Source organism: Lepus europaeus, chromosome 7, assembly GCF_033115175.1.
Source record: "Lepus europaeus isolate LE1 chromosome 7, mLepTim1.pri, whole genome shotgun sequence".
NCBI classification, from domain to species: Eukaryota; Metazoa; Chordata; class Mammalia; order Lagomorpha; family Leporidae; genus Lepus; species Lepus europaeus.
In genome coordinates this window covers 82,970,307-82,983,260 of record NC_084833.1, presented here as the reverse complement: position 1 = coordinate 82,983,260, position 12,954 = coordinate 82,970,307, and the positions used below count along the sequence as shown (strand labels likewise).

At 47.9% G+C, this 12,954-nt stretch overlaps 1 protein-coding gene across 1 annotated transcript; it reads right to left on the bottom strand.

The window, feature by feature from the left end:
* Positions 1–10,048: 10,048 nt before the first annotated feature.
* IZUMO1R (IZUMO1 receptor, JUNO) lies at positions 10,049–12,044 on the bottom strand. The gene is made up of 4 exons (XM_062197584.1): positions 11,907–12,044; positions 11,007–11,195; positions 10,424–10,559; positions 10,049–10,317 (listed from the first exon to the last, which is right to left on the bottom strand). The coding sequence occupies exons 1-4, from the start codon at positions 12,042–12,044 to the stop codon at positions 10,049–10,051; spliced, it is 732 nt and encodes a 243-aa protein (XP_062053568.1).
* Between the last annotated feature and the right edge of the window lie 910 nt (positions 12,045–12,954).

Below are 12,954 nucleotides of genomic sequence, written 5' to 3'. Positions count from 1 at the left end.
TGGCTGGGACTGAAACAGGGAGCTGGGCGCTCAGCCCAGATCTCCCACTGCAGACACAAGAATCCAATCACTTGGGCCAGCACTGCCGCTTTTCAGGCACTGCAAGGGCAGCAAGCTGGATTCAGGAGTCAGCCAGGAATCAAACCCAGGCGCTCCAGTGTGGGATGCAGGCATACTAATGACTAGGCCAAATGCCTGCCCCTCATGAAGTTTTTACATATCTTGTTTATATTTTTACTCAGTATAAAGTAATGTCACATTTTCCTTATGATTTTCTCTTTGAGAAATTATTTAAAAGCACATTGTATGGTTTTCAAATACTTGAGATTTTTGGGGGGAGTTTTTTTTTTTTTTACTATTGATTTCCAATTTAATTTTCCTGTGACCTAAGAATAAACCTGGCACTACTAGAAACTCTGTAAATATATTGAGACTTGTCTTATTTGCCAAAATATAGTATGCATTGATATTCTATGTGTACTTGAAAAGAACATATATTATTCTATTCTTAGAATATTCTAGAAAGGTCAATTAGGTTGAGGTAATTGATTGAGTCGTTCAGATCTTCTATATCCTGATTTTCTATTAACATGTAGTATCAATTTTTGAGGTGCAGGCAGACATTTCTGACTAAGGTTATGAACTTTTAAAAAAAAGATTTTATTTATTTATTTGAAAGGCAGTGTTCCAGAGAGAGAGGGAGAAACACAGAGAGAGATCTTCCATCTGCTGGTTCACTCCCCGCAATGGCTGGGTCTGGGCTAGGCTGAAGCCAGGAGCCAGGAGCTTCTTCCTGGTCGCTCATGTAGGTGCAGGGGCCTAAAGCCCTGGGCTATCCTCTGCTGCTCTCCCAGGCACATTAATAGAGCTGGATGGGAAGTGGACCAGCCGGGACAGGGACCGGAGCACACATGAGATGCTGGCCCTGCAGGCAGAGGCACGATTAGCCACTATAGCACCGGCCCCAAGTCACGGATTTTTTCCCTCTCCATTTAGTTCTATCAGATTTTGCTTCGTGCGTTTTGAATCTGTGCTACTTGGTGTAAAAGCAGTTAGGGTTTTAGTTCCTCTAATGAATTAACCTCCTGTCACTGTGAAATGATCTTTGTCTCATAATACTCTTTGCTTTGAAATCTATTTGGTTTGATATTCATATAGTGAATCCTGCTTCCTTTGGGTTAGTGTTAAAATGATGTGTCTTTTTCTATCCTTTAATTTTTTAAATATAGTTTTGTATTAAAGTGTATTTCTTACAGACAGCAAAAATGGGTTAAGAACGAGTTGATATTATATCTCTTAATGGTGAAATACATGTATTGTTTAAAGTCTTGATGAGGCCATTTGATGTCCCTGGAGGGGGGGTGGGGTGGGAACAGCTTGACTTATGTCCACAAAGGATAAAGTAAACTTCGTGATTGGTGAAAATCAGCCCCTTCTTCTGGCTCTTGGTTCTTGTCCATGATCTGGCTCCCTGGGGCTCTTTGCTAAGGCACGTATTACACCCTGGGGAAAATTGCTCCTTCTTCTCAGAGTACGCCTTTGAATGGGAGTAATCAGAGCCTGGTAAAGACTGGGTGCTTCCTATGTGAAGCAGTCACAGGGCCTGAGCGCATCAGCTTCACGATCAATGGCTGTTCCGGGATCAGGGGCGGTAACCTCCGCCTCCGTAGAGGCAGAGCTCAGAAACGGCTCAGAAAGGCAGAGCTCCAAGAAGGCTGACAGATTTTGTGTGTTGTTTTATTTATTTTTTTTTTCCGCTACTGGTACAACTTTTAGCTGCTCTATTGATAAAATGTCCTGACCTTAAAAATAACCCTCTCTCTGTTTTTTTTGAATCTCACCCCAGAATGGATTTTGATCCTCTGGAAAGTTTAGACTTAGCATATGGCTGAGGACAGACAAGCTGCCTATGATATGAGCTTGGAAATCTGACCATGAGGAGCAGCTGTCCAGGCTTCACACTGCGGCCAGAATGGTCCCACTGGCCCAGAAAGTTGGGCTCTTACCTCCCAGCGGCTGGCTAAGCCTTACTATTAATTGGGTCAATGGCTTATATTTGAAGCACTTTAATTCTGCGATCACTTGTTAACATTTTCTCTCTTATTTCAAGGGAGGCAATATCCACCTCTGCAGATCTTTGCTTGACCCTGGGTCACCTGCCTGCCTTGTACTTGTCCCCTCAGCAATTCTGTCTTCTTTTAACTAGCGCTTTCCATTTTTCCTACCAAAATGCTCCAGAGGCTCAAAATGTTTCCCCAAGCTACCTACCCCTTTAACATGTCCATCTCATCTAAATCAGCCACCTCCAGAAGCCCCTCACTCCCTCATGTGTTTCTTCCCTTAAGGATTGTCTTATATTTTTAGCTCTTTTAATTTTTATTGCTTATATTTTATATTTTTACATATATTTGAAATATATATATATATATTTAATTTTTGACAGGCAGAGTGGACAGTGAGAGAGAGAGACAAAGAGAAAGGTCTTCCTTTTGCCGTTGGTTCACCCTCCAATGGCCGCCGTGGTAGGCGCGCTGCGGCCAGCGCACTGCGCTGTTCCGAATCCAGGAGCCAGGTGCTTCTCCTGGTCTCCCATGGGGTGCAGGGCCCAAGCACTTGGGCCATCCTCCACTGCACTCCCGGGACAGGATCGGTGCCCCGACCGGGACTAGAACCCGGTGTGCTGGCGCCGCAAGGCGGAGGATTGAAATATATTTTATATGAGTTACAACATAAGTTCTATAAGATCAGGAATCATGTTTCCTCATTCATTATTGTATCTAGTAGAAGCAAAGGAAAACCACTCAACAGAGAATAAGAAGTGACTTACCCAGATCTTGTAAGGGCATCAGCCACCATCAGTTGAGTTTGTCAGAGACTCGAGGGCAGGGAGAGCAGTGGAGAAGTGGCATAAAGGGAAGGCTGCAGTCTGAGTGTTCCTCTGTTGCCAGAGGAACCTGGAGACCGGCTGAGGAAGCAGAGCTCTTACGGCATTGATCAGAGTGTTTGTCGTTGGCTTTCCCCAGCTGGTCCTAGGTTGAAGACCAGAGCCCCAGATCTGGAGGCTGGCAGTTGCTGGTCAATTCCTTGCATTTGGGGGCAATTGTTACACAGTTTACTCTTTGGCTTCCTGGTCTGGTTCTGGGGTTTGTAGGTTGGTCTCCTAGGCTGGTTTGTACAGGTTGTGGGGGGGGTGTGTGGCTTCCCAGTCCTGTTTTGTATGAAGGCTGGCCATTTTGTGTGTGTGTGTGTGTACTCAGTCTTTCAAAATGCATGACCAGGCTAGCATAAGTAATTACTCAGGATAACTGACATGTGGATGGCAACTCAGAATTTGACATTATCCCTCTGAGATACAAAATTCTTTTTCCTCCCTGTACTTGGCATCTACTTCCCTGTCTCTTGAATGTCTCCATTTCCTGTGTCACCTCCTCATTAGTGGTAAGTTTAGAGCAAGGCTCTCCATAATCTTTTCTTTTCTTTTTTTCCTTAGAAAACTCAGCTGTCTCCTCAGCTCCAAATAATGCTTCCAGGAAAGTGAATCCATGATTCTTATCTCTAGTCTGGACCTCTCTCTTGGTTTGCAGCTCTACTGGCTGAGAGATGTCTCCATAGCAACACCCCAGCCGCATCTCAAAGCCCATCAGCAGCCTCTTGTCCCTAGGACATTCACTGTCTTCCTCCAGATGTCTATTTGGTTAATTTGTGGCAAAAATACTGTGAAAAGTGGTTTCTGACCCTATGGAAGAATAAATCTAAGGATGGATGCGAGCAGAACAGAGGGAGGGAGGAAAAGAGAAATGAAAAATGGAGAGTGGTGGTGTTAGGGGGAAGAGCTGACTTTGGAGTACAAGAAGAGACTGGATGCTCAAGGGCTGGAGCTGGTTGATTCCCTAAGTGTCCACAACAGCTGGTGCTGGGCCAGGCTGAAGCCAGGAGCCTAGAGACCCTAATTCAGTTTGGGACCCAACTACGTAAGGCATCTCTGCTGCTACCCAGGGTACACATTAGCAGGAAGCGGAAATCAGGAGTGGAGTCAGGAGTCAAACCCAGGTATTCCCAAATGGGATCAGGGTATCCATCCCAAGACATGTCTTACCCATAAGGCCCAATGCCCACTCTAATTTTTATAGGTTCCATCTTCCTGACAGTTCCTGAGTCTTCTCCTGTCTCATCTGATGCCTCTACCATAGCTTGGCTTCATACCTCCTAGAAAGATACTCACAATTAGGTTGTCAAAACTTGCATTTCTTTTTTTTAACTTTTATTTAGTAAATATAAATTTCCAAAGTACAGTTTATGGATTACAATGAATTCCTCCCCACCCATAACATCCTTCCCACCCGCAACCCTTCCATCTCCTGCTCCCTCTCCCATTCCATTCACATCAAGATTCATTTTCAATTCTCTTTATATACAGAAGATCAATTTAGTATATATTAAGTAAAGATTTCATCACCCACACAGAATATAAAGTGTAAAATACTGTTTCAGTACTAGTTATAGCATTAATTCACATTGGATAACACATTAAGGACAGAGATCCTACATGAGGAGTAAGTACACAGTGACTCCTGTTGTTAACAATTTGACACTCTTGTTTATGGTATCAGTAATCTCTCTCTAGTCATGAGTTGCCAAGGCTATGGAAGCCTTTAGAGTTCGCTGACTTTGATCTTATTCCGATAGGGTCATAGTCAAAGTGGAAGTTCTCTCCTCCCTTCAGAGAAAGGTACCTCCTTCTTTGATGGCCCGTTCTTTCTACTGGGCTCTCACTCGCAGAGATCTTTCAGTTAAATCTTTTTTTTTTTTTTCCAGAGTGTCTTGGCTTTCCATGCCTAAAATACTCTCATGGGCTCTTCAGCCAGATCCGAGTGCCTTAAGGGCTGATTCTGAGGCCAGAGTGCTAAAACTTGCATTTCTGATTTCATTTCTCTCTGCAGATCCATTCTACATATTGCCTTCAGCATCCTTATCTTCTACTTGACTCTTTTTACACAACAACTGGATCTTCAGTAAATCTGCAGTTGCTGATTATGGAGGGTGAAATGAATACCTGGGATCCCAAAATGATGGTTTATTTCAAAGTGTTCCTTTACCAAGAACAAGTGAAGGAAACCGGCGAATAAGAGGTTAACAAATATTTAAAAGATTTATCTACTTATTTGAAAGGCAGAGTGAGAGAGAGAGAGAGAGAGAGAGAGAGAGAGACAGACAGAGTGCTTCAACTGTTGGTTCACTCCCCAAATGTCTCTGGGGCCAGGCTGAAGCCAAGAACTCCATCCTGGTTTCCCATGTGTGTGTCAGAGCCCAAGCACTCAGGCCATCTTCTGCTGCCTCCCCAGTACATTAGCAGGGGGCTGGGTGAGAAGTGGAACTGGAACAGCTGGGATTCAAACAGCTCTCGTTTGTGATGCTGGTGTGGCAAGCGGAAGCTTAACCTGCTGTGCCATGACTCAGGCCCCTCAACAAATATTTAGAGGATGAAAAGCCTGTGAAAGCGCAAAGGGAGCAGGGGTGGCCACAGAGAGTAGGAGAGGTAGCTGCAACAGAAGAAGGGGTAATTCACTAGCAGAACCTCTGAGGGGCTGTGGACTCAGGAGAAGGCAGATGTGGGAGAGAGAGAGAGAGAGAGAGAGAGAGAGAGAGAGAGAGAGAGAGGGAAACTGTCTCCATATCCCTTTCCTACTACCCTTTCTCTACCTATATTAGAATTCAGACAACCCAAATTTAACCCCTAGGGTGTTGGGGACCTTGGATGGGATCGTCTCTAAAATACTAAACAAAATTCTGGATAATGCTAAAGTGTCATAGGTGGGTGTTACGATTCCTGAGAAAATATCCTTATTCTTGCAAATGCGGGCCCATACCCCAGTGTAGCCCTTTTCCAACTCAGTCTTGAGTGATGAACAATGGCAAGACCCTATATAGCAACAGAACTCTAACTAATACAGTCACAGTCCATAAGTCAGCCTACTATCTATGACTCAGATCTGTGGATAGGATTTCTATCTCTAGCAACTTTATCTATAGCCCAGGAAACCAAACAACCCCTGTAACAATCAGCCCCAAATAGCCAGGACTTGATTAATAACTGTTAGATCCTCCAATTTTTATCTAATTTAGGACCAACTGGAGAAAGCCAAATACATACCTTTAGCAGTCCCTTAGGAGCCCTGCTCTCAGTGAGCTCACCTCCAGCTTCCCCTGCCAATGGCTCCCATTCAGAGCACATCCAAAGCCTTCCCTTTTTCTGCATGACAGATTTCCCACTGCTCTGCCTGCCTTTGAGTCAAACATGAGTGATGGTGGTCGTCTCCCTTGCAAGCTGAGTGAAGAGGCTTTGCTCATTCTCCTTTGGTGGTCTTCAAAAGTTGAAGCAAAGTCTTGCAGCCAGCAAACCCACTCCCTACACCCAGACTGTCTCCTTTTCAGGGAAAATGACTGACACACACATTCATGGCTGTAGAGGAAACTCACACCAGTTGCTGGAGAAATCCACCCAGCCCCTCATTCTTAAATACAGCCAGCCAGCCAAAGTCACTAGACTCAGAGAAAAACAGTATGCAGCAGAAGATCAACAGAACAGACTGACCTTGGAGAAAACACATCATTCAGAGACTAGAAATGGGCTAAAAAAAAAAAAAACTTAATTAGATCGTCAGTGATATTTCAGAAGATATTACATCCATAAAACCAAAAACAGCAGGCTGTGAAAAACATGGGAAGAAAATAAAAATCTCCTGGAAATTAAAAGTAGATTGCCAAAATGGAAAAGATTGGAAGATTAAATTGAGAAATTAACAAGCAAAAAGGCAGAAAAGCGAAGCCACCTTTGGTAACTTTTCTTGTAGCTAAATCCAGAGTTAGAAGGGGGTGCCTCTATGTGGGAGCCCTGGAACCTAGGGCTGGGTTGGCTGGTGCTCTGTTGTTTTGTATCAGAAGTCCTTTGACCTGTGTATTTTAGTCTTGTGCTTGGGTCCTTCAGATCCAAACACATAATTCAACCACAAATCTGACAGCTCCACTCTGTGGCTGAAAACCCATCATTTCTCTCAAACACATCAAGATTATACTCAGTCTCTTTCCTGACCATGACTTATAGCCATTCTGCCCCTTTTCTCCTCACCCCCAAGTCTGCTTTAGTTCCACTCAACTACCTACCAGGCTGCTCAGTAGAGGCTTTGGAGCTGGGGCTATAGGGCACACTTAGCTGGCTTCAAATCTACTTATGTGGGGCCGGTGCTGTGGTGCAGCGGGTTAATGCCCTGGCCTGAAGCGTCAGCATCCATATGGGCACCGGTTCGAGACCTGGCTGCTCCACTTCTGATCCAGCTCACTGCTATGGCCTGGGAAGGCAGTAGACGATGACCCAAGTCCTTGGGACCCTGCACCCATGTGGAGGTTCCTGGCTCCTGGCTTCAGATCGGTGCAGCTCTGGTCATTGTGGCCAATTGGGGAGTGAACCAGTGGATGGAAGACCTCTCTCTCTCTCTGTGTAAGTCTATCAAATAAATCTTTAAAAAAATCTACTTATGCTTGTCACCTAATATGAAAAAAAAAGGTAGGAAAATTGTCAAGGCTCTTATGAGGATCAAATGAGCTCACATATTGTGTGCTTCACAGAGCCCCTGGGCATCCAGTAACAGTAATAATAGGTAGCTGTTATTAGGGCTACCACAACCAGCCAATTTTAACCCTACTTGGGATACTTAAATTTATTTTATTTACTTAAAAATGGAGAGAGGGAGGAGGGGAGAGATCGATCTTCTACCTGCTCGTTCATTCTCCAGCTGCTCACAACTGGGGGCTGAGCCACACCAAAGCCAGAAGCTTGGAATTTAATCAAGGCCTGCCATGTGGGTGGCAGGGACCCATGTATTTAAGCCTCCCCGGGTGTGCATTTGCAGGAGGCTGGAATCGGGAGTGGAGCCAGGATGGGACGCAGGCATCACAAGCAGCATCCTAACTGCCAGGCCAATGCCCACCCCTTCATCTTCTATACTCTGCCTAAAGCCACTGGAAAGAAGTCATTAAACCACTTTTCTACCAAGCACACACCCTCAGACACTTTATTCAGTCCTCCATTCTTGAGAGATTTTACCTACAGTATTTTTGAAGCCACAGTTGGTTAAGAGCCATGGAAGTTCCTGCTTCCTATGGGTCGTACTTTGGGACCTCAGCTGGTTTGTGACTAGGGTTTCCTTCCTGTTCTCAGTGGGTCTTGAGCCTCACTATTTGTGAGGCCTTCTCAGGACCTGATCTCACACACAGCTTTGTTCCCCCTGCTGCTGTCTCCCACCCAGACCACCACACTTGGAAGGACTGTTTGCTTTGCTTTTGTGCCGGGAGCACCTGCCTATGACATGGTAGTGAATGAGCATGTGCCAGGCAGGTGAAGAATGGAGGCCGAATTTCACTGTTGAGCAGGGCTTGCTAGTGAAGTAACACCTTGACAGTAGGGACTCCATTTTGGAGAACCTGAAACTCCATTCTGTGAAGGTGCCCCCCCACACTGTGGGACTCTGGTCTGAAACTATGATCTAAAACAGTTGAGCAATAGCAGTCCACTACATCACACTTGGCAGAGCATAGAAACCCCCTAGCATTGTCGCTCAAGCTTGGAAGTGGATAGGCTGCACCTGGGTTAATGATAAAAATGTAATTTGTCTATGTCCTACATATGATTAAAACCAATACCTGGATTAATGTCAAGATTATAATTAAAATTGTTAATATTATAACTGGTATTGTCAAGATTATAATTGATACTAGTTTTGCATAGGTTTTAGGTCAGCTTGACCTCGGTAACCATGTATTCCCCTCCTGATTTTGCAGTTTTTGCCTTTACAAACCCTGTTACTTTGGGCTTCAGGGTCAAGGTTCTTTAGGGCATGAGCCGGCTCTCCATCGCCGGCAATAAAGGACCATCAAATTTTATCAATGTGTGGTGCTCCTCTGTTTACACTTGCTCAGGTACAACACTAGGACCAGATAAGAGCACACAATTGTTAAAAAAGCCAATGAACTTGAGCACAGTCATGCTTGCCCTCTCTTTGCCAAAAGGCAATGTCACGGGAAGGCGCTCTCTGATGCGGGAAGCTGTCAGGCTTTAGGCTCCAGTAGGTTGAGAGGGCAGGTCTGCTGGCCATTCCACAACAGGGACTCCACCACTTCTCCAGTTTAGCTCTCATACTTCTGTCTCATGGCGCTGCCTGAGAAGACAACTGTATCCTGGAAGCAAGAAGCTGACTTTTGCCTTTTGCATTTTTTGTAATGCATTAAGTCATCTGGCTCAAACACCTCATCGCTCTCAGCAGAGAGAGAAACAAGATATTCTTCCATGAAGGTCAAAGGACTGGCCTAAAGTAACACAGAAAAGTGGCAAGGCCAGATTAAACTGTTTCCAAATTCCAGCCCAGTGTGTTGAGACTCTAGGGTAAGAGGTGGGGGTTAAAGAGAAAAGGCAAACCTGAAAGAGGGTGAGGTATCTGCCTCAATTTTGGAATCCAATGGATGATGGATGCCCTATCCCTGGGTCTCTTGTATAGTGCATCACTTATTGAAGAAAAAAAAAAAAAAGGCAGCGTTGAAATGACTCCCATCAGAGAGGTGCCGCTGGCTGAGTGGCAGATGTTGGGAAGTTCATTATTCTCAGGTACCACCTAACTTTGAGACTTTAGTGCAGCAGGTCCACTGGCTCCCTCCATGCCTGTTAGATCCCTGTCCACAGAACTAACACAGTGGATGACACACCCAGGAGAGGCGATTGCTGTTTTATTAGGGAGATCATCACAGGACAGGAGGCCAGGGCTCTCACCGCCACCTTTGAAATGGGAGGAGGAGGTTGTGTGCTAGGCTAAGAAGGGCCTGGAGTCCATCACAGCTCCCATCCCCCAGGGCAGGTCTCCTAGGCCAGTCAGGGCAGGGGATCTCAGAACCAACGACCAGGGCTCGGGCTCCAGCCACTGCCTCTTCTCTTTTCAGGAAAGGGTCTGAGGAAGGAGGTGGCCACAGCCTGGCCCATCACTGGTGGGAGAGGATGGTGCTCTTAGGGGAGGAACGGCAGGAATAGAGAGAAGCCCACAAGGGTGGAGGGGAGCTTCCAGGCTGGGGCGGGGCTGGCGAAGAGGCGGGCCACAGCCACATTGGGGTTGCCCTGTGCAGGCTCGAACCACTTCTGAAGACACCGTCCACTGCCCTGGTGCTCTGGGCTTGCCTTGAAGGTGTTGTTCCAAATCTTCTCACACAGGTCAGCTGGGGTGGGGAAGTAGTGGGGGAATGGGCGGCAGGGGGCCCCTGCAGGGCAGCGGTTCCTCCCTGTGGGAGAATTGAGGGCAGATAACTTCTCTCTGGCTCCTCTCACCCCTCATACCCCCATTCTCTGCCCTGGGGGAACACAGGAAGTCTTGCACCTGCCACTCACCCCGACTCCAGTCCCAGCCACCATGCCAGTTGGACTTGCAAGTGTATGACGTGCGGCAGTCTTCCCACCACTGCTCACAGTCCTCGTGGCACAGTGGCACGCCCACAGCTCGCTGCTCTGGCCCACTGGGGTCCACCTGGGTGGGGCACAGCAAGACAAGAAGGTTAATCACAACCATGGAAGACTACTTGTGGCTGCATGTTACATGGGCCAGGTACCATCTGTATATCATCTCTTATAGAGTCGCCAAGTATTATTTTGCAAAAAGACATGAGTGTAAGTGGCTAAGCAGTTTGTTCCTCTCTATTCAGCTAGCAGATACAGAGGATAGGATTCAAACTCAGGCCCATGAAATCCTCCAGAGCATCCCTCAGTGACAGTCCCTCATCCTACTGTCCTTATCTGGCCAGCTTCCCCTATACAGTTCCCCAGGACTGCAGGTGGCTTCCTCTCCATCCCTGCTCTTGTCCACAGTGGGGATAGATTTTCCCGTTTCTGTAAGCACCCTGGAGACATCAACATAAGATCAGAGAGAAGCTCAGGCTCTTGGGGCATTGCAGAGATCTGTCTCCCATCTACCCACTGGCTGGATCCATGGCCCCAGGTTTGGGGAGCACTCGTAGAAGCAGATGGCTTGGATGAAGTGCCTATGACAGTCTGGGGTCAACAATCCACAGTGAACGAAGCTGAAGTTGTAGAGCGGGGACACATCCAGGTGGGCTTCCCAGCTCGTAGTAGATGTGCAGCAGGCGTTGTCTTTCCAGGGCTCACACTGAGGGTAGGGAAGAAGCAGAAGGCGTTGGGAGGAAGAGGCTGGGATTGGTGAATGTCTAAGGCAGAGGGTAGCAAAGGGAAAACATCCCTTAGGAGAAGACCCAGCAAGTGGGCTGCCATTGGACCAGCAGTGTCCTGTAGAGGACAAATGCTGGCAATCTGTCCATCTTTCCCCACAGGGTAGCAGGTGCGCATGCTGCCCTCCCTGCCAGGGGCTGCTGCGATCTTCTACGGACACAGCTCCTAGGAGGTGGAGGAGGCCTTTGAGAGAAAGCAAGTAGGGAGAGGAACCTCAGGGGGAAACTGAGGTTGCCTGGGGTGGGAGGGACTCAGACTTAAGTGGCCAGGTCTGCTCCTCCCACATCCCTGTGAAGTTCCTTTAGGAGCTGGAGGAGGGGCCCCTTAAGTCATGTTTCTCATGGCCTGTTGGTAGGAAAGCTGATTTGAATCTGTGCTCAACTAGCCATGGGCCTCTGGGATCACCATTCAAATCCCTCTTCCAGCTACCACAGCAACTCAGAGATGGGAGACTTACAACCTCACTCAACTCTTAAGTTCTCAAAGAGGCATAGTCTCCATTCGGTTGGCTCAATTCCCAACCCAATGAATCAAATGATCAGGATTGATGGGGACCAGAGACCACCTTTGGTGTCCCTTCCCTGACCCTCCAAAGAAGCACCCACTGCCACCCCTCTGGTCCCTACCGTACCTCCACATAGAGCTCATCTTCTGGACCCGGCTCCCTCTTGTGGTGTTTGGCATTCATGCAGACATTGAGCAGCTTGTCCCCCCTCCCCGTGGGCAGGACCGTCCACAATCCTAGCAGGAGCCACCACCACCGCTGCATGACAGAGCTCTGCTGCGGAGAGAGACCCATGCAGCTCAGGCAATGGGGTGGATGCCCCCCCCCCCCTCCACCATAGCAGGTGCTGCAGAGGGACCACGGGCTCTGAGGCTCCCGTAGTGCTGGCAACACCCCGGCTGGTACCCGAGTGTTCTGTCAGGAGTACATCATGGGCTGTCAGAGCAGGGGAACGATGGTTAGGTGCCTGACACCCCCACCTCCAGCCACTGGATTAATGCAGAGACTGATACAGGGAGGGAGTAAGCGACCAGCTCTTAAGAGAGGGCCAGGGGAGGATGGTTCCAGTCTTCCCTGGGGGAATGGTTCCTAGCCCTTCTCCCCTGGGAGGGAAATAGCCCGACTCAGTGACACACGGGCTGGGAACTCAGAGCTTTGACACTAGCCTGAAAACTGCCCACCTCCCACAGTGCTGGCTGAGGAACTGAACAAATACTCAGTCCCCAAATTCTCCATGGGACCAGAAGGCACGGTGGGACCTGGGAGCATGGCCAAGGCCATCCTTACCTGGCCGAGTGCCCAGCCTAACTTCATAGAATGGTAGCTCTATTTCTGCCAGCCTCAATCCATCTCAAACCCATGGCCTTGGTGACCTCTCAGAGCCAGGGGGATGCACAGGCATGAGTCAGGGGTGAGGGGCCCTCCATGTGTCAAACCCAACCCTTGGCACAGTCATGGGGAGGGCGGCCTCCCCCTGAGTGTTGGTTGAGCACTAGATTCCAGGCCTGGTCTGTAGTACTGAAAGCAGCAGGGGGAGTGGAACGAGACCCCTCTCCCTCCAGAAAAAGGCAAAGGAGCACTCTGCCTCGTGCTTCCAAGCCTTTAGGAAACAGAGCCCTTAGCCCCCACCAGGCAGGAGCCCATGGCCTGAAAGGGGGCTTGCCTGGACCCATCT